Source organism: Equus przewalskii, chromosome 4 (genome assembly GCF_037783145.1).
Source record: "Equus przewalskii isolate Varuska chromosome 4, EquPr2, whole genome shotgun sequence".
NCBI lineage: Eukaryota > Metazoa > Chordata > Mammalia > Perissodactyla > Equidae > Equus > Equus przewalskii.
In genome coordinates, this window is record NC_091834.1 from 57,509,266 (window position 1) to 57,537,226 (window position 27,961).

At 42.0% G+C, this 27,961-nt stretch overlaps 1 protein-coding gene and 1 pseudogene across 1 annotated transcript in view; one reads left to right on the top strand and one right to left on the bottom strand.

Annotated features, from left to right (window-relative positions):
* NFE2L3 (NFE2 like bZIP transcription factor 3) overlaps positions 1–27,735 on the top strand; it is a 32,237-nt gene extending 4,502 nt beyond the window's left edge. The window contains exons 2-4 of the mRNA XM_008521949.2: positions 17,141–17,320; positions 23,066–23,152; positions 23,905–27,735. Of these exons, the coding sequence (XP_008520171.2) occupies positions 17,141–17,320; positions 23,066–23,152; positions 23,905–25,161 (1,524 nt within the window). The 3' untranslated portion in view covers positions 25,162–27,735. The remainder of the gene's footprint in view (positions 1–17,140; positions 17,321–23,065; positions 23,153–23,904) is intronic.
* On the bottom strand, positions 8,253–13,120 carry LOC103552129 (small ribosomal subunit protein eS19 pseudogene; annotated as a pseudogene).
* Positions 27,736–27,961: the final 226 nt, after the last annotated feature.

Genomic DNA, 27,961 nt, shown 5'->3' on the forward strand with positions numbered 1-27,961 from the left:
GATCAAGGTGGAGGCAGGGTTGGTCCCTTCTGAGGGCTGTGAGGGAGAATCTGTTCCAGGACTCTCTCCTAGCTTCTGGCAATCGTTGGCGACCCTTGATTTCTACTGCATCACCCCAGTCTCTGCCTTCACCCTCACATGGCGTTCTCCCTGGATGCGTGTCTGCATCCAAATTTCCCTTTTCATAAGGACACCAATCATAATTGGATTAGGGGCTCACCCTACTCATCTTAATTCATTACTTTGCAATGACCCAATTTTCAAATAAAGTCACATTCTGAGGTACTGAGGGTTATGACTTCAACTTACGAATTTTGAGGGACACAATTCAGTCCATTACAGTCACCATCTCCATTTTCTTGGCAAACGGGTGTTCAGCTTCCTTAGCAAGTAGACTCCAACCTTTGAAAGCTAAGGCAACTCTTTCTGGAAGCAGCTGGTCTCTGTGTAGGATTGTTTCCAGCAGGACTTGGTGTGTGCTTATGAGGAAATCTGGGTTTTTTGCTGGCTTGATGTGCTACAACTCTGAGGGAGTGTATTTCACCCTTTTTCCAGTCAGTCCTTCCACGTAATTGGTGGGTTACAGAGATATTTCTGCAGTATCCTTCGTATCTTTCTCCTCCTCTCTATCCCCCCTATTTCTCAGCTCAACTCAGAAATCAGAGTGCAAGGCTGGTTTAGTGAGCGAGAGTGCTGGCACTGGAGTCGGACCCGCTGGATAGTCATAGATTTCGGCTTCACTGCTGACTGGTTGTGTGAGCTGGGGCACAGCGCTTAACCTCTCTGCGCCTTAGTTCCCTTATCTGTAAAATGGGATGGTAAGAGTACCTTAGGGAGTTGTCAGCTGGGCCTCTCCAATGTCTCTTCTCCAATTTATCCCTGTCCGTTCTGTTGCCAGCTGTGGGTTTCCCAAACATGCTTGGCTTCTCCCCATTTTCATTTGGGAAGCCTCCACCAGCTCCTCATTACCTACCAATGCCATGTTGTCATTCAGGCTCCCCATTTGGCCCGTGTGACTCATCTCCCACTCATCCTCTACTTTCCTACTAAAACTGTCTCCTTCCTTTTCCCAAAACAGCCCCATGCCTTCCTGCCTGTTACTCTGTTACCTTTGCCCAGAGTGCCTCCTTTCATTCCTCCCAAGTCTTTTAATGTTAAATTCTCAGTCTTGTCTCAGCCATCACCTCATCTCTGAGGATTTCCTGCTCTTCCTTTTGAGCCCTGTTGTACTGTAACATTTCTTTTATGGGACTTGGGATCCTCTACTTTGAACCTTCAGTGTCTTGAGCGTGGGAACTGGGTCTTCGCTTTAAGACCTGCAAGGAGCACCCAGGGACAGGGTTAGGAGCAGAGGCCAGTTCAGCCAGCGTCTGTTGAGCACTCCTCATCCATCCCTCCACGTTGGCTTTGCAGAACTTCCACAATACCGTGAGCTTGAATGTGTCTTGGGCCCTTCAAGGCCAGAGTCCCAACTAGAAAATAGGTCAGATCTGAAATCCTGATGGGCACCTGACCAGTTAATGCCAATTTGAGTGGATGAGGGCAGGGGAAAGCAGACTTTCAGGTCGGCATTATAATTAATCAGCTGGTGAAACTTAGGATTGCCTAAAGTTATGTGGCAAGTTAGTGACCTTGCCAGAATAGAACAAGTCACTGTTCTTAAGCACTGAGTAAACCATCCCTCCCACCCACTATAAAACTTCAAATATGAAATCAAACTTCTCCCATTTGTGGCAGCCTTCCAATGTGAATAGTTTACTCTCAAAATCTACTTAAGGATCTACGTAAATAGTCAAATACATATCTGGGCAGCTGAAGCTGGCCGAGGCTCGGGTGCCCACCTGGGTTGTTTTTGGTTGAGTTGCAGGTGGTGGTTGGCGGAGTATGGGCAGTGGCATAGAGGCAAGGCATGACCTTTTGAAGATGGATAGAACTGGATTTCCACTGGTATCAGTTGGGGTTCTCCAGAGAACAGAACCAGTATAAAATAAATAAATACATATATATTTTAAAGGTTTATTTTAGAGAATTGGCTGACGCAAATATGGAGGCTGGCAAGCCCAAACTGTATAGTGTGGCTGGAAACTCTCAGCAGGAGCTGATGCTGCAAGCTTGAGGCAGAATTTCTTCTTCCTCAGGGAAACCTCAGTTTTGCTCTTAAGGCCCTTCAGCTGAGGCCCACTCAGATTATCAAAAATAATCTCTTTTACTTAAAGTCACCTGGTTGATGGTAGCTGTTAACCACATCTACAGAATGTCTTCACAGCAACACCTGGGTTAGAGTTCGCTGACTAACTGGGTACTTGGCTTAGCTATGTTGACCCATAAAACTAATCCTCACACCATCCCAGCTCCACCTGTTCCTGGGCAACCTCTGTGAGCCTTGATTTCTAAATTGTCAGAGGAGGGCATTCTCTCTTTTTTGGAGAGTTCTTGTGAGGGTTAAATAACACCGCGTGTCAAAGGGCTCCTACTCTTCCTGGCATGTTAAGAGATGTTCAGCACATGATCCGCTCTTATTGCCCCTGAGCTGGGGGTCGAATCTCCTGGACACCCCTGTCCTCTAGAGGAAATCACTGAAGACTGCCAGGTCATGCTGGGACCTGCTTTGGTGTGGAAGGAACCCTTTCCCACCCCCGACCCCCAAGTCGGGGAGTCATGCTGGAAATGGTCTAACAGACTGGGGACGTTCCATGCTGAGATCAGACTGAGGAAGGAACATGGTGGCCAACTCAAATATTTGCAGAGTTATGTGAAGGAGGCCTCGGACTTGTCGAGGAGGCACAACCCCTGAAGGCTCATCCAAAGGAAAAACTTCCGGCCTTTCTTTAGAGCCAAGTTTCTCCAAGGGTAATCCAGTGACTGCATCAGTTACTGGGTTGCTGTTAAAATGCAGATTTCGGAGCCCACCCCAGACTGGCTGAATCAGAGCCTCTCAGGTGGGGCCTGGGAATCTGCAGTTGACCAGGCCTCCTGGGATTCCTTTGCGGGCCCAAGCCTGACCTCAGCCGTCGTGCTCCTCCTCCAGGGCCTCCCGACATCCAGCAGCCTCTGAAAGCAGGGGCTGCCTGGCCGAGAGCCTGTCCTCCTGTGAATTTAGGCCCAGAATAGCAGAGGACTGGGCCACATTACCTGCTGTGGCAGCAGTGCCAGGGCTAGTGTTTTAAAACAACCCAGATCTCTCCAGTTCCTTGCTGGGGGATGGGGAACTAGCTTGCTAGAAAAAACCTAGTAATGAATGCAGAACTAGCTTGCAAATAAATGCAGTTTAAAACTCTGTGCTTAAGTTCTAGAACAAGCAAGCTGAAGTAAAAATATCAGAACAGGAGAGAACTTTCTGAGGAGATAGAAATGTTCTGTAACGTGGTAGGGGTGTGAGTTAAATGGGTGTCTCCATTTGTCAATATTGTACAGCTAAAGTGTATGCATTTCTGTATGCGTAAATCCTGCCTAAAACCTGAAAGAATAATTGAGTGGGGAGGGGCGGAGGTATCCATGATACAAGAATGGCAGAATGTTGGTAATTGTTGAAACTGGGTGATGGGTACATGGAGGGTTTACTATATTATTCTGTTTTCTGCTTATTTTATAGGGATGAAATTTTTCATAATAAGGAAAATACAAAAACATCATGCATTTTGAGGGCCAATTGGCCTATCCTTCCTGCTGGGGTAATCTAGCATTAAATAAATCAATCCTAAGTGAATCTCTAAACCCCCGGCCCAGTCCCTCAGCCTGCCTGGAGGGGTTATGGTGTGAGAAGCACCTCTTAAAAATCAAAGCCTGCGGGTTGGAGTTCATGCCCTTGTGTCCTACATGTTGAGGCTCCTATTTGGAGACACTGGTTGTTTTTATACCCGACTTCTCACGGTGGGCAGTCACGTCGAATAACTTAGTTTCAGCCCCGTGGAGGATGCCTGCCAATTTTTTTAGCTGCCTCTCTTCCTCCTCCATGGGCCTTCAGAAGTGAGTTTGGCTTGGATCATGTTATTACGGAAAATTTCAAGCATATATTACAAGTGGAGAGAATGGAGACTGGGATAGTGGAACCCCCTGTCACCATCATCCGGCCTTAACAGTTACCAGTTCATGGCCGGTCTTGTTTCGTCTACAACTCCCCTTTCCCCTCCCCCTGTTATTTTGAAACAAATCCCAGCCATCATTTCTTGTGATTCCTGTGCCAGCTCTTTGCAGGGACTTAGCAAAGAGAAGAGAAAATCCCAGTTTTGTCCCTTTATTACTCTTCCCACTACCTTCATTGACTCAGAAAACCTATAATGTTTCAGCATATATCCCTAAAATATAAGAACTCTTCTAATCATAACCAGTGTCATTAGCCCACCTAAAAAAGTCAACACTAATTCTTTAATATCACCAAATATCCACTCAGTATTCAAATTCCCCCAATTAGCTGATGAACAGTTTTTCCACGGTTAGTTTATTGGACTCAATCGGAACAAGACCCATGCCTTGTGTCGCAGCCAGCTGTTTTGCATGATAAAGTGATATGCAGACAGACTAGGACTTCGTTTATTCACAGAGTCAAGCTCTTCACACCACTGCTGTTCTAATCTGGGTGACACAGTGCGAAGCAAGTGGGAGCCAGTGTGGGTAGTGGTGCAGTTGGGGTTCCCACAGGAAGCAGAATTCACCCTAGATGGCTGAGATGAAGAGGCATAAGTGCATAACTTTGTAGAGGAGCAGACGAGCGTGCTCGGACACACAAAGACTACCAGCGGGAAGGGGTGGAAAGAGTGTCAGCAGAGCCAAGTGTAAGGCGTGGCCCTGGGGTTGGGGCTGTCACCGCAGCCCCAGGGGGAGAAATGCCCTGGCCTGCCCTCTGCCCACCCGCCAGTCTCCTGCTCCAGCCTCCTGCTGGCAAATGCTGCTGGAAGCCAGGCAGCACGGGAGCCCCAGAGTTTGCAGAGCTCAGCTTCTAGGGGAATACATGTGGATCTGCAGGGGCAAACAGGAGCCAGTACAGTGTCTAAGAGCTGGCTATGAAGTCAGAATGCCTGCAGTTAAATCCTGGTTCTGTCACTCACTAGCTTTGTGACTTAGGGCAAGTTATTCAACTTCTCTGTGCCTCAGTTTCCTCCCCTGTAAGAAGAGAGAGCAACAGTACGTACCTACCTTACAGGGATGCTGAGCGACTTCAGTGAGATCACGTATGTGGTGTCTGGCCCACAGCGAGTGCTCAATAAATGTGTTATACTTATTACAAACTGCTTTTAAAAACCACCCCAGCCAGACAGGACACAGCCTCTCTTTATCTGGCTCCTCGTTTCTCTCCGACCTGATGACTCCGGCTGCCTCCAGCCTAAAGGCAGCCCTCAGAATCCTTTGGCCTTCACCCTTCTCCCTCTGATGTCATCCTTCTCATAGGCACCACGCTGCTCTTTGTCTTTGAAGGTTCGTCCAACCCTAAAGGTCAAAGCAGGTCTCAGTCCTTCCTCCCCCAGATGAATAAATGAAAGGCCCAGCTAAGCCAGCTGGGATTGTTCACAAAGAGTTTTTTCAGGGTCAGACTCTCCATCACACTATTCAGGCCCCAGCACAGCAGAATAAGTACAGACTCAGAAATCATCTTGCCAGTTATCAGGAACTTCAGAGACTTAGCAAGGAGGAGAGAAAAGTCCAGATTTGCTCCTATCTTCCCCTTCCCACCACTTTATTGACTTAGAAAACCTTCATGCAGGCCTCAGCTCTGCTCCTTACGTGGTGACAAAGGTGAATTACAGCTGGAGGACAGATGTCACAAGTTTACAGCCCAGTAGGAATGAGACGACTCAAATAATTGTAATTTTAGATAGAACAGAATAACGGTCATCAAAGAGAACCTAGAAGCCATGGGATTTTAGAGACAGAAGAACCCAGTTTTAGCTAAGGGGCCCAAACCGAGAAGGTTCTGGATCCATGCAGAGGATGAGATGGGTCCGTTACCAGCAGAGAGGGCTATGGTGGGGAGGACGTTTCCAGCAAGTACCAGTTCAGTATAAGTCGCTGGATATTTAGTTATGATTAAGGGCCCCAACTCACAAGTTTACAATGGCAAGCAAGGAAACTTTCTTTTTTTTAATTGAGTGCCAGCCCCATGGGAGTAAAAATCACGCACACACCAATGAAAAGTAACTTAATGATGGGTTTACCTTACCCATGCTTTAAATTAAGAGCGTGGACTATAATCTCCAGTATATACAACAGTTCTTGTAAAACTCATACTCCCTATCTCAGCTCCATGTCATTGAGTTGAGAAAAACAGGAAAAGAAGGGAAACAAAGAGATAGTAGTAATTACTGGCTACCTGGGACTGGTATCAATTTCTAATTGAGTTATCAGCAGTTAGTCATTAATTGCAACTCTTCAGGCTCAAAAAGCAGTAGAAAGGAGTAGTAACTGATGTCTATCTGTATAGCATCTTAAAATGTATAAAAGTGCTTTTTCTCAATTGATTTCTTAAAATGTGAATTAGCAATATTATCCTTTCATTTCACAGAGGAGGAAACTGAGGGTCAAAGTGGCCCAAGGTCACACAGCAGGTAGGAGGAGGATGGGCCTTTTTATTCAGCTGTTTTTTTTGGACCTGAGCCCTCCTGGCTACGAGGCTTTTGTGGGGCCTTCTGGACTGTGCAAATTATATTACAAGTGCGATAGGCCTTTTTCACTTTCTAAATAGAAATATTATAATATTGAATCCTCCACCTGTCCCTGCCTTGAGATCCTGGTCTCTCCACGCCCCTCCCCACCCCAAGATAGAATTGCCAACTGCTGTTGCAAGTTGGGTTCTCTGGGAAGGGGACTCTGAGACTGAGTTTAGTGTGCAGGATGTTTATAAGGGAGTACCTCTGGGATCAACAGCTATGCAAGGAAGAACAAGAGAGCAGGAGTGGACAGGAGCAGAAGTCCAGCTGGGATGCAGGCTAACAAGACCAGGAGCTCTGGGGCCAAAGTGGTGCATCACAGTTATCCCACATTGGGCCCAGGCAGCCAGGCCTTTACATGCTCCCTGGTCTTCTCGGGATGTGGGTGCCCTTGGAAGGCGGTGACCTGAGGTGAGGCGGCTCTCGGCCGTTGAGGCATTCCCTAGAGGCACAGCTGGAGGCTGTCTGCCCACAGGTCCCCAGCAGGTGCCACAAGTCCTTTCTTGAGGGGGATCTGGGTTGCACAGCTCCATGGACATGGGCATTACACTAACCTGGGAAAAATTGTCATTCGTCACTTCTTATGACGTGTGTTTCTGTTAGCTTTATAATAGGCTCTCAGTAAATGATAGTTAAATGATAGTAGCTGAGAAGGTATTTATTGAATACCTGAGGCTGTGCAGGTTAAAGTGCCTCTCTTCCCCAGGTCTCTGGAATTCAGCCAGCACTTTTCAGTTTGAATCAAGATTCTTGATGGTTGTGCAATCTCCTCTTTCCCCTGTGGCCTCATAGACAGGGTGACCAGATGGGACAGTCTTGGTTTATGCCTGTTGTCCACTTTAATTGTTCATAGCACCCTCTTACCCTCTCAAAAATGGACTCGTTTGGATGATAAATTATATAGCCACTTACTCATAGACCCTTGGATTGTCAGAGCTGGAAAGATCCCTCTCGGGAAATCACGTATTCAACCCTGAAGTGACTTGCCCCAGGTCTCACTTTCTGCCTCTCTCTATGTGGCTGAAGAGGAAAAAGAAATACCCACAGGCAGCAGAGAAAGCTCAGATTGCTCCTCTGACCATGACTTTCCTCCCTTGGCTCCTGTCGCTCCTCATGTCTCCGTCTGAAGAGTACTCAGATTTTCTTATGTTTAGAATCTGTCCCCGACCCCAGTCTAGGGCCCTGCCCCTACTGTCTTCACAATCACCACTTGTTTCATAGGTACATTGATGTCTCCAAGATTATAGCCACTAATGAGCTGCATTTTTAGCCTTTTAGTTAATAAAATATTAAGAAATAAACCCAGAGTAGGTGGGATGTGAGGAAATGAATATGCTCAAATACCACTGATGACAATGTAAGTTAGAACAGCCTTTCTGGAGGGCGGTTTCGCACACCCCACAAAAGAAGTTGAAAACATTGTCAGAACAGTTTCTTTAAAAATCAAAACAAAAAATTCTTGGTGGTGCAGGCAGAATTCAAGGGCAGTTCTTTCAAACTTTCCAGTAAGGAGTTCTGATGTTACATAAAGCTTCCCAATTCTTTTTTCAAAACCAGCATGACGATGGCACCAAGACCTAAAAAAATACATCAAAGAAATCCAGGAATCACTTCCTTTTTTTCTTTCTTTCTTTTTTTTTGCGAATGAGGCAATTTATTAACCTAGCATCATTTGTTCTAATGCTGCTTGTTGGCAGCTGCCACCTGTCCAGCAATTGTGTCCAGATCTCTCGGGCCCTGAGGTCTCAGTTTGCAGCCTCCATCTTGGTCCTTTTCCACCATTTTCAGCCCCTCCAGGGCTTAGAGGATCCAGCAGGCCACGCTTGGAGCCTCTGCTGAAGTGGCTGGTCATGACACTGTTTCTCTGATGTCCCCCATAGATCTTGGTCACGGAGCCAACCCCAGTGCCAGCCTGGAGGTACAGGTGCCGCTCTGTGGAAGCAACTCATGTGTACAAGCAGTTCTCATCGTAGGGAGCAGGCTCTTTATGCTTGCCCAGCTTGACAGTGTCCGTGCACTCAGGGATTTCAGCTTCCCAGACTTTTTAAGGAAGGCTGCCAGAGCTCTGATGAACTGCTGGTTCGCGTCTTTTACGGTAACTCCGGGCATCACGCAGCCTCCACACTGCCAGCCGGGAGAAGCCAAGAGTCACTCTTAGGTGGATTCCTACAAAGTATTAAATAAGATATTAGTAAGGTATACAAAAAATATAGATACCAAAAACATTTTTTTAATGTTTGTATTAGTTATTCATTACTACATAACAAACTGTCCCAAAACTTAATGGCTTAATACAACAAACATTTGTTATCCCACAGTATCTGTGCATCACAAATTCTGGAGTGGCTTAGCTGGGTGGTTCTCATTCAGGGTCTCATGAGGTTGCAATCAAGATGTTGGTTGGGTTGCATTCATCTGAAGGCTTGACTGGGGCTGGAGGATCCACTTCCAAGATAGATCACTCACATGGCTGTTGGCAGGAGGCCTCAGTTCTTTGCCAAGTAGGCCTCACCATACAGAGCTTGAATGTCCTGAAAACATGAGCACTGGCTTTCACCAGAGCAAGTGATCAAAGAGAGAGCAAGGAGGAAGCCACAGTGCTGTACCATTACTTCCATCTTATTCTGTTAGGAGCAGTTCACTAAGTCCAGCTCCTCCGCAAGGGGAGGAGAATTAAGCTTTACCTCTTGAAGAAAAGTGTCACATAAGCTATGGACATACTAAATAACCTTAATGTTCAATATCCATTTCTACTTTTTGAAAATACCCTTCAAGAAAAACAGATTGATCTTCCTACTACCAAATCCTCAAGTATATTCTTGTTCCACTTTCTACTCCTTATCTTGAAATGAATACTTTATTTTTCCTTCTTTCAGACTTAATCCTGCCACTTGTACTTTGGAGTCTGTTACCTTCTGAAGGACGTTGCTTTGCATTTATCCCATCTCCTAAATCATTGCCTTACAAACATACTCTAGTATCTCATCTTCAAAACAGAACACTACTCTGACGCATTTCTCCACTCACTTGATAGCCAGATTCTTGAAAGGATCGTCTATACGTTCTTTCCAATTTGTTGTCCCCCATTTACTCTTCAACATGGTATTGTTTGGCTTCTACCCTAATTGATTTTTCGAAGGTCACCAACAGCTTTTTTCATTGCCAAATCCAATGGATACTTTTCTGTCCTTACCTCGTACAGCCTCTAAGCAGCATTCTACACAATCAACCACTCCATTCTTCTTGAAATACTTTTCGATTCTGAGACATCGCGCTCTCCTGGCTTCCCCCATACCTCACTTCCTGTCCTCCTCAGTCTCTTTGCTGGCCTGTCTGCTTGACCTGCCTGCTGCACTCCCTCAAGACAAGGTGCTGAGTCCCTTCTTGCTTTGTACTCTCTTGCCGGAATCTTATTAGTTCCTGTGGATTTCTTCTTATGTTGATGTGTTCCCAATTTATACCTTCAGTTCAAAGGCTCTAAATTTCAGATTCTCGTCACCAGTGTAATGGATATTTCTACTTGAGTTTTCATATCTCAAATTTAACATATCCAAAATGGAAGAACTCTGTTTCCCCTTTAGACTGTTCTCTCCAGAACTATGCACAGGTTATTCAAACCAGAAATCTAGGAGTCGTTCTTACTTCTTCCCTTTCCTCTACCTCCCATTTGCAGTCCATCAAGAAGCCCTGTCTGTTCTTCTTCCACAGTTGTCATGGATTCTTCCACTTCTCTATCTGCTACCGCCACCTTTTCCAGACTGTCATCTACTCTCACTTAAATTATGCCAATGGTTTCCTAACTGGTCTCGCCACTTCCACTGTTGCATTTCTGCAGACTGGTGGGGAGGAGGTGAGTAAAAATGATCTTATGCTGCTACCGATCAATAAGAAGAAGACTAACCAATAGAAAAATGGACAAAGGAGACACAGAATTCACAGAAAAGGAAATACAAATGCTTTTAAACTTGTGAAAAATGTTCAATCTCACTCATAATAAGAGAAATGTAACTTAAAATTACATTGAGATAACCAGTTTTCATCTATCAAATTGGCACTTTTATCCATTGTTAGGAATTTAAATTACCACATTCTGTTGGGTAGAATCCATCAAATAAAAAATGTACATATCTATTGACCCAGCATAAAGTCTAGGAATTTATTCTACTTGCACATGTGTGCAAAGAAGTATGTGTGAGGACGTTTTAATATTGCAGGTTATAAGAAAAGATTAGAAACAACTAAATATCCATCAAGAAGCTAATTAAATATGTTATGGTAACAGGCAAATGAGTACACTGTTTGGATATTCTCTGTGCCTTGCACACAACCCTTTCTATTTCTTTAGATCTCAGCTAAAATATCACCTCCCCTGAGAGGCCTTCCCTAACCACTCTTTCTAAATTAGCTCCCCTCTTTCTTCTCTCTTTCACTTGCCGTAACTTGCAGTTTTGTTAGTTCACTTGTATATTTGGCTCCTGCTCCCTTTGGGACAGAAGCTCTGAAGGGGCAGTCGGAATGTATTTTTCACTATTGTATCCACAGCATCTAGTGTAGTTTTTGGCACTCAGTATGTATTGATTGAATGAATGACTAAAAAAATGATTGACTTGAATCTCAAGTAAAAGTCCACGTCATCCTCATTGGTGAAACATTAAAAGCATTCCTATTAAATTCATGAGCAAGATAAGAATGTCAGGTGTGATGATGTGATTTAAATATATGTTTGGTCTACCTCTCCCATTCTGACCTAGGGCTGCCAAAACTCTTGGAATTTCCTAAGCATTAAGAGGAATGGGAGCATCTTTTGTTAGAATATTTTGTCCTTTGTCTTCAGTTCCGGAAATAGCTCCAGAGCCAGAAAGGTAAAAGGAGTGTCTTGTTATTCATAACGATCCCCTTTCAACCACACCTGATCTGTGTTAATGAGATGACTTTTCAAAAGCCCTTAAGGATGGAGGTTGGTTGCCAAGGAAACCAACCTTGTAATTAGAAGGTTACAACTGTCAGCCCCAGCTCCCAGACCTCTGAGGAAGCCAAGCCACTGGAGATTGAGTTCAGCCATTAATGGCTGGTGAGTTAATCAGTCATGCCAATGTATGAAGCTTCCATAAAAACCCAGGACTGGGTTCGGAGAGCTTCCAGGTTGGTGAACACATGGAGGTACTAGAAGAGGTGCTGGAAGAGTGCCATGCCTACAGAGGGCATGGAAGCCCCATTCCCCTTCCCACATACCTTGCTCTGTGCATCCGGTTGTTCCTGAATTGTAGCTTTTTATAATAAAATGGTAATCTAGTAAGTAAAATGTTTTCCTGAGATCTGTGAGCCGCTCTAGCAAATTATTCAAGGAGGGGGTTGTGGGAACCTTCGATTTATAGCCAGTTGGCGGAAGCATGGGTGACATACTGGACTTGCCATTGGCATCTGAAGGGGGGCGGTCTTTTGAGGCTGAACGCTTAACCTGTGGGACATGATGCTATCTCCAAGTAGATAGTGTCAGAATTGAGTTAAATTACAGGACACCCAACTGGTGTCGCAGAATTGCTTGGTGTATGGGAGACCCACACATCTGGTGTCAGAAGTGAAGTAGTGCTGTAGTAGCATATTGAGAGTAGAGGAGACACATAGACAGTGTTTTCCTTTATACCAGGTATCACCATTATTATTGAACATTTTTCTGGAAATACAACCAAAGCAATTAGACAAGAAAATGAAATATGAAATTTAAATGTTGGGAGGGCAGTTGTTAGTGCCTTCAAGTGGATTCCAACTCCTAGTGATCCTGTGTACAGCAGGGTAGAACCTGTAACCATGGGCCCATTTAGCCAGTGCAAACAGGCCCCATCTCTTATCAACAGAGTGATTTACAAATTGTCTTTCAGAAAATTTGCAAGGTCACGTAGCCAGAGCATGCACAGAAGAAGAAATCTTGACCTGAAATGACCACAGAACCAAAGATAATCCTCCCTATAGAACCAAAGGATCGGGATGACCAGAGCTTAAAAGTCAGACTCTTATCAAAAGCAAGGGGTCTGTCATTCAGGAAGATCTGGTATTAAAATTCCTTCCCCACCTTACCATAAATGCTTGAAGCCCACCAATCAAAACCTGTCCTGCCAGCATTTCCACGTGCCAGCCTGTTCTCCCTAACCTCTTAAGTTTGCCCCAAATCCCGAATTGGGGGGACAGGTCTGAGGGCACACACCTGCTGTCTCCCTGCAGACTGATCTCACAGAATAAAGCTGATTTCTCTTCCTGAAAGCTGATGCCGTAATTAACTGGCTTGTTTATGCACATCTGGTAGGAGAACCCCATTTTTGTCTTTTTGCACCATCTTCTCACCTTGGTGATATATCAGACAATGCTCTGCTGCCATTCACAGGGTTTTTATGGCCAGTTTTTTCAGAAGTTGGTGGGTGACCAGGTCCTTCTTCCTAGTCTGTCTTGGTCTGGAAGCTCCGCTAAAACCTGTCCACCATGTGTGACCCTCCTGGTATTTGAAATACCGGTAGCATAGCTTTCAGCATCACAGCAACTCAGCCACCATAGTTTGGCAGCCACCATAGTATGACAACCGACAGACAGTGGTGTGGTTCCCTGACTGGGAAATGAACCTGGGCCACAGTGGTGAGAGTTCCAAGTCTTAACCACTAGACCACCGGGGCCGGCTGGAAAGGAAGAGGTGAAAATAATTATTAAAGCAATTGATACAACTATACATAGTTGTATACACTTTGGGGGAAAAGTACAGATTGACAGAAAATTTAATGGAAGAATAGTTCTGAGTCAACCCATTGCTGCTGCTTTGGCCAAAGTGATTTTGCTATGTAGAGATTTTTAGGGTAACTTTTTAGATATAATTCCAAATTAAAAAAAGAAAGTTGCAAGAATAGTATATTTTCTTTACTCAGATTTACCTATTTACATTTTATCCCATTTGACTTATCTATATTTATAATCATATTTATCTCTAAATATGTATAATTCTTTTTGTTCTGAAACATTTGAGTGAATTGAAGCCATTGTGTCCTTTGATACCCAAATACCTGAGTGTATATTTCCTAACAACGATTTTTTTCTATAACCAATTATCAAAATCAGGATATTTAACATGAATCTGAGACTATTATCTACGCTACTATCCATATTCAAATTTTATCTGTTGCCCCAGTAATGTTCTATATAACTCCTTTTTCCTCTGGGTCAGCATCTAACCTGAGATCACACATTGTATTTAGTTATCAAACGTCTTAGTCACCTTTAATCTGGAAAAGTTCCTCTGTCTTGGTATTTCTTGACCGTTAGATTTTGGAAGAGTATCAATCAGTTATTTTGTAAAATGATCCCCAATTTTTATTTGTCTGATCTTTCCTCATGATGACATTGAGATTATGAATTTTTGGCAAGAATACCACAGAAGTGGTAATGTGTCCTTCTCCATTTCATATCAGGAGGCACCTGACATTGGTTTATCTCCACATTGTGATGACAGATCAGACCACATGGTTTAGATGGTGTTTGCCAGGTTTCTCCTGTAGTGTTGTTATTTTTCTTTTTGTAATTAAAAAGTAATCTGTGGGATGATACTTTGAGACTATTTAAATATCTTGTTTCTCATCAAGCTTTTACTCCCTAGTTCTAGCATACATGGATGATTTTCTAACTCCACCATTCTCCTTCTATATTTATTAGTTGCATTCTACTGTAAGGAAGAGATTTCCTTTTTCCTTCGTTTACTTGTTTGTATTCAAAATGGACTGACTGATTCTTTCATTTTAACTCATTTTACTTAATTAGTTATGATCCATTATTATATGATAGGATTTTTAACCTAATTTCTGCTGCTTGCAATGTGAGTTGTGGTCATATACAATCTCTGCCTTCAGTTCTTTCTTCTTGAGTTTTTAGGCAGGCCATCTTACATACTTTTGTTACAAATTCTTATACATTCTAAAAGTTTTCCCCACAAAAAGCCTTCCCAGACTAAAGTTTACTTGATTGGTTTCCTTATGGGCTTGATCTAGTCTTGTATTAGCCAGCTGTTCGCTCTGTTATTGTTTATTTATGTAAACATTATAGATAACATACTCTTGTGTTTGCAAGTTCATGTGTGTGTCCATGTGTGTGAGTTGTGTTAACTCACATATTACAGATTGAGGGGACCTTGCTTCATGGTTCTAAAGTAGATCGTGTGATTTAGAAATTAGAAGCAACTATGCTCACCAACAGCAAATTTGTAAACAAAATTAGCTGTCTCAGGAATCCAGAATTTTAAAATCTGACTTCAGGTTTAACAAAAGAAATATTGCCTTGGCAAAGAATAGAGCTAAAAGAGTAATGACCAGTCACCTTTTTCTTCTTTCCCCAAATTTAGATAGGAATGAATCAGCATTGTAGCCAGAATCCTACCTATAGGAAAGAGCAAGACTATGGCATCTCACCCCTTAGAAGTCAGATCCCTATCAAAGTCTTAGGATGTTGTGTCCAGGAGTTCATCTATTCAACAAATATCTATTAAGGATCTACTTACTATGTGTCAAGCTCTGGGGTGAGCAGTGGGCATATAGCAGGAACCAAGCAGACAGAGTCCCTGCCCTCAAGAAACTAGCATTCCAGTGGGATAGATAGACAACAAATATATCAGCTGGTGCTAAGTGCTGTGGAAAAGAATAAAGGAAGATAAGGGAGTTAGATATTGATCTGAGAGGTGCTTTTTTTCCTTTTTTTTTTTTAATAGGTAGTGAGCTTAAGAAAGAAAAGTGAGACGGTAGTATTTAAATAGGGACCTGAAGGAAGCCACAGGGTAGGGGTGGGAGGGAGGTGAGCAGAGGGAGAACCTTACAAGCAGAAAAAATAGTAAATACTGGTCAGAAGGTGGGAGAGTGTTTCTTGTGTCTGAGGCTGAGCCTTGGGGCATTGCCATGTTTAGAGATGATAAAGATGAAGAATCAGCAAACGAGAAGTAGTCAGTGAGGTAGGAGAATAGAGAAAAGGTCCGTGGATGCCAGGTGAAGAACCTGTTTCCAGGAGGAGGGAGTAACTAAATGAACTGTTGCCGATAGGTCGAGTCAGATGAGGATGGAGAATTGTCCAACTTGGGGGATCCTGATGAGCTGTGTCAGTGGAGTGGTAGGGACAAAGTCTTCATTGGAATAGGTTCAAGAGAGAATACATTGAGTCTAGATGACTCTTGGAGGATTATGTTCTAAAAGAGAGCAGAAAAATGGGCTGGGACCTAAAGACTAATATGGGACCAAGGGAGGGATTTTCAAAGACAGGTGGTGATATTGTATGTCAGTAGGCTGAAGGAATTATCCAATATACAGGGAACAACTGTTGATGCAGAAAAGAGAGGAGAGTAGCAGGAGCAGTATCCTTGAGCACACAGCAGTAGTGTGCAGGGACTGATTGAGGTAGGACCAAGACTGACCTCCACAGCGTCGGGAGGGAGCCTGCATATATCCTACAGTCAGGTACAGTGAACAGAGAAGCAGGTAAAACCAAGCAGGCCACTAGCACATCAGCTTCCTTTTTCTGCTCTTGCTTTGATTTCTCTCCTTGCTTCTGGCATCTGTAGATTTCTATTTCTTTGACCTTTATTTATTTTTTTTAAGGTTAACATTTCTGTGGTTTAGAGTGGTGGGAAGTGGTGCTGTCCTTGAGTTAGTCCAATGTGCTTTGTTGCTGGAAGAGAGAAATTAAAAATAGATCCTTTGAAAGAGTTTCAGAAGCCTTGATGTTACCTTAGAGGGGAAAAAAATCATACAGAGAGCTTTTAATATCATAATTGAAAGTATCAGTATTACAGTGTATGCTAAATTGTAACTATTTGAATGTTTAGATGAATTCTCTAGCCCTTTAATTATTTAAGTCTCCTCAGTTAAAGGAAATTAAAAAGTGGAAGGACTCATCTAGGTAAATAAGCAGAGTTGAAAATATCTGGAGATGTTAGTTTAAGCTTTGTTGTTAACTTTATTTTTTCAAAATAAAAATATATTCACCTTTTTCCTGATTGTAAAAGAAATAAGTTTGTTGTAAAATATTCAAACACTACAGAAATGTATGAAGGGAAGTCAGCTCTTTTTACCCACCCTCCCCCAACCCATCCCACCTTTCAGAGACAACCACAATTAATACTTTGTAATAATACTCTCCAGATTTTTCTATGTATATTTGATTAGTATTTGCTTCCAACTTAGCTGTTTGATCAAATTTGCAAATATTTTAAACTTAGGGGCTTTATAAAGGCATCTAATTTGAATTATGCCGATTAGAACAGCTTGCCTCAGAGTGAGGTCTTAAGAAGGACGGGACACAAAACTGACCTTTGTTTCAGAATTAAATGTTTCTTTGATATTGAAATAATGAAACACCAGTCTTAACTTTTGACTTACAGGTTGTCATGATCACTGAGCAGTAAGTACAATGCAGTTTTAAAAATTGTTTGACTTATTCGATGAAACATGGATTTCAACTTAGCATATTTTGGGGTATTTTTATAGGAAAATGAGGTACTAAGAGAGAGGCATGAAGCTGTGGATCACAGTTCTCAGCATGAGGAAAATGAGCAAAGAGTGTCAGCCCAGGAGGAGAAATCACTACAGCAAAAGAATGAAGATGAAAATAAAACAGCAGATAAACCTGACTGGGAGGCAGAAAAGACCACTGAATCTAGAAATGAGGTGAGCATGTCAGAATATCCCAGCCTTACTAACATTTTGGCTTTAAGGTAGATTTTATGACCTTGACAGTTTGTGTTGCGAATGAATTTTGCATATAAGTGTACTCTACTATAAGCAAATCTGACATATGAAAATACATATTTTTTTACATTGCAGGAGTGGTTATTTGATTTACAAAGGAGTCAGCCCGTAGAATTAGTGTTTTTCTGGTTAAACTCACCTCCAGGAAGTTGCTAGCAGGTTTTGTTAGTTGTGTTTGCCATGGCAAGGGATAAAGAGATGGCTGGCACCCTGAACTCAGGAATCCTCAACCAGCCACCTGCAGAGGCAGCCAGGCTGGCTAAGTCTGGGAGAGCGAGCCAGAGGACTCTACAGGCAAATCACCCTCTATACCAGCTGGGGCTTGGGCTCAAATCCTTGCTTAGTCTCCTGGTGGGCCGTGCTGAATGGGCATCCAGGAGCCCATTTTGTACCTCTGGCCGGGCTCAGTGGGACAGCCTCCTTGGCTCTTCTATGTCTAACCACACTCTTATCAGTGAGAGAGGTATCGAAAGATGAACTCCAAGAGCCAGGCTGAAGGGATGGATTCTTCTTGCAGCCTGTGCTTCCCCGTTTCTTTTATTTAGGCCATTCTCTGGTTTCTACTCAGCCCTGCTGAGGTCCCAGCCCACAAGCCTGGCAAACGGATGCTCCGAAGACAAGCTGGAGGCTCCACAGACCTTTAACCAGGAGGAGTTTGGGGCTGTGCCTTGAATACCCTTGGAGGATGGAGAGTACCATGGCTTGGCCCTTCTCAGACAACCCATCATCACTGTACCCTTGACATGTAATATTACATCAAACAATATGTGATCGATGGAGTGAAATCAGAAAACTGCTCTACTCTCTTTGCCCACCCACCATTTCTCACCCCTTCTAGCCTGTTCTGACCTGTTGTAGGGGAACTAGTTCTTCCCTACATCTTGGGTGAGATCTCGGGCAGGCCTTGTAACTTCTAGGTAATCATATTAAAATCTCCCTGGTCATCTCAGTACAGCAATTGGTCAATATAATCCAGTGTAATTCTCAAAAACTCTGAACTGAAATTCACCTTCTCCCCTCCTCCTGTCTCACCTGCTGCAGCAGCCTCGAAGCTTAGCTTAAGTGGAAAAGGGTGTGTGTGTGTCTTATTTCTCTATTTCCCCAAGTCTTCATCCCTTGCTTAGTAGGCTGTCTTCTCTGGGGCTGAGGGTGTGGTGGGTGGTAAGGGTTCAGGAAAGGTGTTACTTGACTGGCACCAATCACACTGGTTTCCCTTGACTGTAGGATGTATTTAAAACTACTTTTGTCAGATGGGCACTTTGATTTCATAGGTTCTGTGGACACCCCTGTCCCCACAGCTGGGAGTCCTTCATCGGCCCTTCTCTTGACAGGGATAAATAAATGGCACCTCTACCTCCAGCTGGCCTTTAGGAGTCCTTCTTGCATTTTCCGTGGCATATACCTCCCCTCTCTAGGTGGCCCTCCCCACATGCTGGCTCCCCAGCAGCTGGTCCTGGAAACCTGCCCTTCTCCCCCTTTGTCAGTCTAGTCACTTCCCTCACTGCAGCCCTTGTCTGGCCTCTCGGCCTGTTATATTCCTCAGGCAAGCTCTGCCTCATCTACTGTGTTCCCCAGACTGCAGAGAACACACACCATGTTTCTAAGTGGTCTCTTTGAGTCCTTTTGCTAGTCTTCAGGTAAGAGGGGTGGGGAGCTCACTCCAAGAAAACCTCCTATTTCCACTCCCTAGCCTCTGAGGCTTCAACCCTTTTATAACCTTCAGTTGAATGAGGGTCCCATTGCAGCCTCTCATTCCCCTTTGATATGCAGAAGTGTCTGCACCTGCCATGCTTTCGCCCACTGGTATTCTCCCTAGGCCTTGGCTTTCCTCATAATTCATGGATCCTTGGTGTGGCTTTACCCCTGCTCTCCTCTCCCACCTCCCACACACACATTATTGCTTCAGTGCCAGTGGACTTTTATATTAACAAAATACTGGAAGAACCATATTTATTTTGAAGGAGACGTTTCAGCCCACTTTCCTGAGTACCTCACAGTCATCTTTTTTGAGGGAGAGTTTTTATCACAGTCTGCCACTTCATTGTATACAGATTTATGCTATTGGTTCATTTTTCTCCTGGGTGTGTCTTTGCCTTTACTCCCTCACTGGGCTTCCCAAAAAAGCAGGAACTGTGTTTTCTACTTCTTTGAATTACTTGGTAATTCAAATTAGTTGGTAACTGACTGACTGTTAGACACATAGTAGGCACTCATTAAATACTAATGAAGAGATAAAGTAGGGAGCTTCCTTGGAGAATTTAAAATATAATTTGAATTAGGACAAACATCAGTTTGGACAAAACTTTCCGGAAACACATTAATCACTCAAAGCAAGGCATTTGTGCCTTAATTCTTAATGATAAGGCTCGGCTCCTCATTTGTACCTCCACATTCCTGGCCTGTGTCAGTCTTGTTTAGTTAGCATTTACACCACATCTTTGTGTACTGCAAATTACACATTTCTTATAGGAGCTTCTGACACTATCTGTCTACTCTTTCATGGAGCTGTAGTGCTCTTACAGTTTGCTGAAATAAAGCAGAAATGGGTTGTTTGTGATCAGTTAATCACTGGCATTTATTTCCATTCTTTGGGTGATTACCATGGAAGAATACCTAGGACGAATGGCATAATTTGCTCCTTAACAGTGACTTCTCTCTAGCCCCATCGGAGTCCTAGACACAGACTGCCAGCTATTAATGAAGAACAAATACACAGTATATGTAGGTTAACTGGTCTGAAGACATATTGTTCTCACTAAAGACAAGTTGAGTTTATATTAATGTTTGATCTTATTAAAAGTATGTCTTATAAAGTTAAATGTGTGCCCACCATCCTAGTGATCTCTGCTCAAAATGCAATGAATTCTCGACCCAAAATAGAAAACTATGTTCATATTTTATGTGAAGACTTAGGAAGGGGAGAATTATGAGAGTCTGACTTAAGAAAAAAGAAGAGGACTGACTATTTCCTGGCAATTTACATTGAACTTGAAGTATGGAATATGTTTCATGGATTAACTGTAAGAATGGCTTAATTGTCCATTTTTGTGCAGGATCTGTTCCTAGCTGAGCAGAAAAAATTAAGCAATTAGATTTAGAAATGGATTAACCAAGTTCTTTGAAACCAAATGTCTCAAAATTGTTCTGAATAATTAAGTGTGGTAGACAGAAGAACTCTGTTGGCACACTGACTTCAAACAGAATGCTGTCCACAGTTAAGGCCCTCAAATAGAAGGCACATGCTGATGATTTTCTGAAGATACATGAATGAGGGGATTCTTTTTTTCAGCAGAGGTGAGGGCAGGTTTAAGGGAAACACCAAGGAATAGGAAGCTCTCAGCAACTAGCAACAACATGAAACCATTACCACCATCAGGGCATAAGGCGACTTGGGGAGAAATGGAGCTCAGAGAAAGATGGCATTGATGAGACACTCAGCAGAAGCTGTTGTCTCTAAGGCACTCTGTCGTTCCTCCTACCCTCCTATCAACCCAACCAGAGGACTGGATTGGTAGGGGTGAGCGCCTCCACCTGCCATCTCCTGGGGCACTGAAGAGGAAAGAGGCAGAAGGTTTAATGAAACACATCTCTGACTAGCCCGAAGAATCAGTCCATAATTCATTTTAAGCAGAATGATCCTCATACCCTTAACTTCTGTGTTTTAAATACTGAGGCTTTCTTTTCTGCAAATAATGTTATTTACTCACCATTATGGATTGTTTTTGCAGGGATACAGATTTGTGCAGATAGTATCCATTCTCATACACTTGTGACCATCAACAAATTTTGGTGAATGGTTGGCCAGGACTGAGTCAAATGTGAGGTTATTAATAGAATAGAACATTTCTGAAATTTCTTAACAAATTAGCAATCATTTTAAATAAGTCAATTGAAGAAGTCTGCTATCCACTAAGAATGCATAATTTGCCAGTTAAATGCAAGAAATCTTATCCATCAATTTAGCTTAAATAGCCCTGTAGCATCCATAGACACAGAAAGCCTTGTAGCTTTCTATTATGGGCCTTGAAAACATGGCTTTATAGAACCCAAGGTATTTGGCAGAAAAGGAAACCAAATATGTGTATACACCTACTCCTCAATCCAATTGGTCTGAATCTTCAAAAAAGAAAACCCTAAAGTAAAAAGTTCGGGGTGGGAGTGATGTACAGCACAAGTGAGGAATGTGAACCTGCTGGCATGTAAAGATACCCCCTATGACACGCCAAAAGTAGAAATCTTAGCTAAAACATAATGGATAGTATTTTAAGTGTATGGCAGAACTCAAAAGCAAGAAAGGGACCCTATGGATAAAAGAAACAAAGAGGGAACTCAAATACAGAACTTAAGATAATCAGGCGCCAGAGCTGAAGAGCCCCAAGGAGGAACTGGATCCGGATATCATGACCGAGAGTGGGGTTGAATAGATGGGAAGAGAGGTCTCCAGTACATACCTAGGGGTACTTGAGTTCCCTGCTTACAGCCCAGAATGTTGAAAGGCTCTTCTGTTCAGGAAATAGGGACTAGGACAGTTCTAGCCATCAGCGAGGAGACATAGCAAGGAAGCTATCTATCCAGCCCTTAGAAGCCAGAACCCAAAGTGGGCCCCAAAGCCAGATACAGAGTCTGAATCCACACCACCATCACCATCAGGAATCCTGAGACAAGAAAGCAAAGTGTAGAAAATGATATCAAAACTGGTACTTGCAGAGAAAAACAGAGAACTGCCTTATAGTTAGTTGGTAACTCTTGGTATGTGGGATTCCTACAGAAATAACTCCCCAAAAAAGATGAGCTTACCTTTAAATATAAAAAGAAAATTGAGATAGTGACAGAATGAGACAATCTAAATTATTTCTAATAGGAGTCCCAGGAGAGACTAGGAAGTATGAAGAAGTATTCAAAGAGCTTATGGCAAAATATTTCCAAAATTAAAATGATCTTCTTATGACTCAGATTAAAGAAATGCAGAGTCCCAAGCAGAGTAAATAAAATCAAGTCCCAGACATATCAAAGTGAAATGGTGGGACAAAAAAGACTAAGAAAAAAATTGTTTTAACACCGGAGGAAAAAAAGATTGGCTATAAAATGACTGATAGCAAACGTATGAATAGTAATAAATGCCATGAGACAAAGTACTGAGGGAAAACATTAAACCAGATCATCTCACCAGATAAACTATCACTTAAGCATGAAGGCAAAATAAGTACGTTACAAAAAACTAAGAGTTGGCTACTCCTGGAGCTTCTCTAAAAAGAATTATCAAAGGAGTTACTTCAACAAGAAGGAAACTAAACCCTGAAGGCAGATGAAGCACTGATAAGTTGGTAAAACATTTTGGTAAATCTCAGTATGTATTTGACTATAAAAATTACATAATTTTGTAACCAATTTTGAGGGTTGGCTGTGGAGGGGCAAAGTAAGGTGGAACTAAGAATATTAACCAAAAGTTATATGGAAGATAGGGCAGGAATTGGGGAGTTGTTAAAGGTTTTTGTTTAAAATATTGAGTACTAAAAAGAACTGAATGTAAAAATTCCAAAATAAAGATTAGAGTCCAGCATGAAGATATGACCTGGTTATCTTTTCAAGATTAAGCCTAAAGCCCCTGGCAGCCAATTCAGTCTTTCACTTTAAATGAATGATGCTCCTTTTGCGTTTTTCTAGAGACATCTAAATGGGACAGATACATCTTTTTCTATGGAAGACTTATTTCAGTTGCTTTCATCATCACAGCCTGAAAATTCAGTGGAGGTAACTGGACCTTTGGCTTTTATCCTTGCAGGAAAATATCTGCATTGACCTCTCTGTGAATAAATATAACCTTTTTGCCTGGGTGACATAATTTGAATACTTATATAATAGCATCTAGTGTGTTATTTAAACGGAGACTTAGGGTTGCTTTTTATAGAAAACACTTCAACTTTGGAGAATTTATCAAATATGTATACTGTTCGTCCTTCCAGATTATAACAAAGATATAATCAAATAATTCATGTTGAATCAAAATGGCAGTAAGCATTTGACAAACCAAACCATGGCTTTATTTTTCTGGCAGCCCTTGTGTCTTGATTGTACTTTATGATGCTGGTCTAATTGCTTAAAAAAAACCCCACCCCTCCCAGACTACTTTACTACAGCTGTTATTAACCATGACCCTCCACAATGTTGCCAATAGCTAGGATGAGAATTGCATTTTATAAAGCAGTAAATTACAAGACTATATTATACTTAATAACAAGACCTTTTAACTTAATCAAGTTTTAAAAATTTCCATGATATTCAAAGAATAACTCTTTCGAGTATAGCATATTCTAATTTGGGCTTACATCACCTATTATGTTGCCTGTATTATTGAACTAGGTAAAATTATTCATAGCCAACAGCATATCTCTGTTTGTGTAAAGGAACTGACAAACGTGAGGAAAGAAATGTTGTGTTAGATACTGGAACTGCTGTTGCCGTAGGGTTATGTGTATTTAAAGTGTTCTCCCTTCCTTTTGCAGGGCATCTCACTGGGAGATATTCCTGCCCTTCCAGGAAGTAGCAACGATGGCATGAATTCCTCAGCACATTACAATGTAAACTTTAGCCAGGCTATAAGTCATGACGTGAATCTCCATGAAGCCATGTTGCTGTGTCCTGACAATACATTTAGAAGAGATCCAGTAGTAAGAACTTCACAGCCACAAGAACCATTTCTGCAGTTAAATTCTCATACCACCAACGCTGAACAGAGCCTTCCTGTAGCTAATTTGACAGCATTCCTCCCATTTGTTGACAATCAGATGAGGAACCTAACAAGTGAAGACTTTCTACATGACCTCAATATAAACATATTTGATGAGATAAATTTAATGTCTTTGGCCACAGGAGATCTGGATGCAATGGAAGTTTCTCAGCTTTTTCAAGAACCAGATTCTGATTCTGGGCTTTCGTTAAATTCAAGCCACAACAGCACCTCTATCACCAAGTCTAATACCTCTCACTCTATCTGTGAAGAAGGCGCCACAGGATATAGTAGTGACCCTGAATCTCTTCCCCACCATAATTTAGAAGGGGCTGTGGGAGGTAACTACCCAGCGCCCATGGGTCATAGGAGTGACTCTGGTTTTTGTGGGGACCTTGCATTTCAACATGTATTTCATAACCACACTTACCACTTAGAGCCACGTGCCCTAGAATCCAATTCTGAATCTTTTTCATGGCCTGAAAAGCCAGAGAAAATGAGTAGGTACCTCAGTGACACAGAAAGAAACTTAAGCCGTGATGAACGGCGTGCCAAAGCTCTACGTATCCCCTTTTCTGTAGATGAAATTGTCCGCATGCCTGTTGATTCTTTCAACAGCATGCTAAGCAGGCACTATCTGACAGACTTACAAGTGTCGCTCATCCGTGATATTAGACGAAGAGGGAAGAATAAGGTTGCTGCTCAGAATTGTCGTAGGCGCAAAATGGACATAATTTTGAATCTAGAAGAGGATGTATGTAACTTGCAAGCAAAGAAGGAAACCCTTAAGAGAGAGCGAGCCCAGTGTAACAAAGCTATTAACATAATGAAACAGAAACTGCACCACCTTTATCATGATGTTTTTAGTAGGTTAAGAGATGATGAAGGTAGGCCAGTCAATCCAAACCAATATGCTCTTCAGTACAGCCATGATGGAAGTGTTTTGATTGTACCCAAGGAACTGGTGACTTCAGGCCACAAAAAGGAAAACCGAAAGAGAAAAAGAGAAGGAATTGAAGATGGATTCCATTAATATGCATAAAGCAGTAATGTTCAGAAACTGAAGTTCAGCTCAGGTGTTATATCTTAAGTACTCCTACTTGAATCACTGAGTTAAGGCTACATTTTGAAGTTTATTATGGACAAAAATTTAGGACTTCAAGATCAGACTTGTGGGACATTTGGGGGAAACCACTTTTCCGTGAAATCCTCCTACGGCATTATATGCATGATTCATAAGTAGTATGCACAAAGAATAAGGTGACACAAAACCTTGATATGACTATCCACTTTGGTAGCCATTTTTTAAATAAGATGGTCACTTGAAAGAGAGCAAACACTGGATTTAATTATTCAGTTTTTATATGACTTGAAATGCTAAGTAGCCTTAACATTTTCATTTAGCTTGTTAGCACTGAAGTACAGTGAGTGAGCTTTTCCAAAAGTATTTTAGTTTGGTTTTTATGAATACTTAAATTATAACTTTTTCTTTTTGTGGAAATAAGTTTTATATTTCAATTTATAAAAAAAGTTAACTTTTACCTTTTATACAGAAATCCTAAGCAAATTTACTTGGGGTATTTTTCCTCCGAAATACCCACATTCAGGAAATACAGGTGAATATGTAGCAAATAGGGCAGCAAAATACTGATTTTTAAGATTTGAACACATCCATCAGACTCAAGCCATGCTGAAGTCAACATACATTAAACTGGTAAGGGAAATCCCCCCTTGGATTTAACACAGAATATTATGTAAAATAAAAGCAAGGTGCCAAAAAACAAAACTGGGGCTTAAATACTAAGGGTGCATTCGGTTTTAATGCCTGCTGGGAAATACCTCTACAGTCAGAGAAGGGTTTAGGCCTCCCTCCAACTCATGTAGCTTAACGTGAAAACATTACAAGCCATACAAGAACACAAACCAACAGTACGGGAGGTGTGAATAGATGAGCATAGACTATAACCCGAGAGAACTGGAAATACTGAAACCATATGGACAATTTTTAAACACAAACAGGGCAAAAAAGATTAACTATTTGAACAAGAGGGTTTGACGATGAGTTACAAAGTCATTAATCCTAGAAATAAGGGCATTTGAAATGAAAACTCACTGAGACAATTTCTTGAAGATTGTTACCCCAGATTGTCCAGGTTTGAGAACATCAAGATCAACATGAATAGTACTCGTTTAAGGTTTAATTTCAAAATTGAGAATCAAAGTTGTCAGATATTATTTCTGCCATAAGAATCATTGCCTACATAGAATAGCACAAGTCAAGGGATTATGTTGTTACAGAAATTGTTGATACAGTCTGGATTTTTAATTCTTTTCCGTGTTATATTGGGCCTAGGCATTTCAAGCCCTAGATTTCACCAGTAAAATGCTTCTAGATACAATCACACTTCTAATCAGTTTTGTACAATGACGACTTTCAAAATCTGTCAGGTTGTCTTTTTGAAGAGAACACACATCAAATTTTTTTTTTGAGTAACATAAGCCCGAAGCTAACATCCATGCCCATCTTGCTCTACTTCGTATGTGGGATGCCTGCCACACAGCATGGCATGACAAGCAGTGTGTAGGTCCGCAACCAAGATCCGAACTGGCCAATGAACCCCGGGCTGCCAGAGCATAATGTACAAACTTAACGGCTGTGCCACCAGGCGAGCCCTCCTAGCTTTTGATATTTAGATTCATTACACGTTCAGGGCATATCACCACGGACATTATTTCAAGGCTACAATATGAAAATCTACAGTACCAATTTACTTGCAGTTTTCAAAACAAAGTAACGTTAGTCGATTATCAAGGACCTACTTGGCATTCTCTCCAAATCCCTGAAACCATCAATACCACAATGAAATAGAGTAGATCATCACATGGGCAAGAATAAAAGGCTTGGAGTGAGCTGGGACTCAAAAATATTCTAACTGAAGCTGAGTCTATAAACAGTTTGAATTAGGAAGGTATTTGGTGCATTGTAACCAAGACAAATTTTCAACAGCTAGTTTCATGTCTAGTTTGCCACGGGCTGGTTTACTGACAATGATCACCTCACATGAGAAAATCACAAGATTCAAGGAATGTAAACTTAAGCTGTTTATTATTAATCCATCCGTACTCTGGATCTTCTAACAGTAAAAACCTCACACCGAGATTTTATTCTGAACTCCCTATTTGCTGATTAAGAAACTGATACCCAGTTAGACTAAACTGTTCTGCTAATCCAGTAGTCTTAACGTGCAGTTTATCGTAGTGTGTTACAAAATCTCATCGAGGCCAGCCCCATGGCTGAGTGGTTAAGTTCGCATGCTCCGCTGCAGCGGCCCAGGGTTCCGCTGGCTTGAACCCTTGGTGTGGAAAGGTCACCACTTACCCAGGCCATGCTGAGGTGGCATCCCACATGCCACAACTGGAAGGACCCACAACTAAGACTGTACAGCTACATACAAAGGGCTTTGGGGAAAAAAAGGAAAAAAATAAAATCTTTAAAAAAGAGAATCTCCTCTATTTAGCTTCAGATTTTAGGAACTGGTAACTCTGAAAAGGTCAAACTCTCATTTAAGTTGTATGCATTGTACTGAGTAAAACCACTGAAACAATCTGTCCACTTCGGTCTCTTACACATTTAAATAGTGGAATCAGTCTTCAGTTAATCTGACCAAAACCTGGATACAGTCCAAGACTTACTTGAGAAACAATTCCATCAAAACCAAGTTTAAGGGGTAAGTGGTGATATACACCAAATGTGTTCCAAAGCATGTTGTGGCATTTAAAAACTCAAAAACCTCAAAAGAACCAATTAAGAAGTAGATAATTGAGATCAGTAA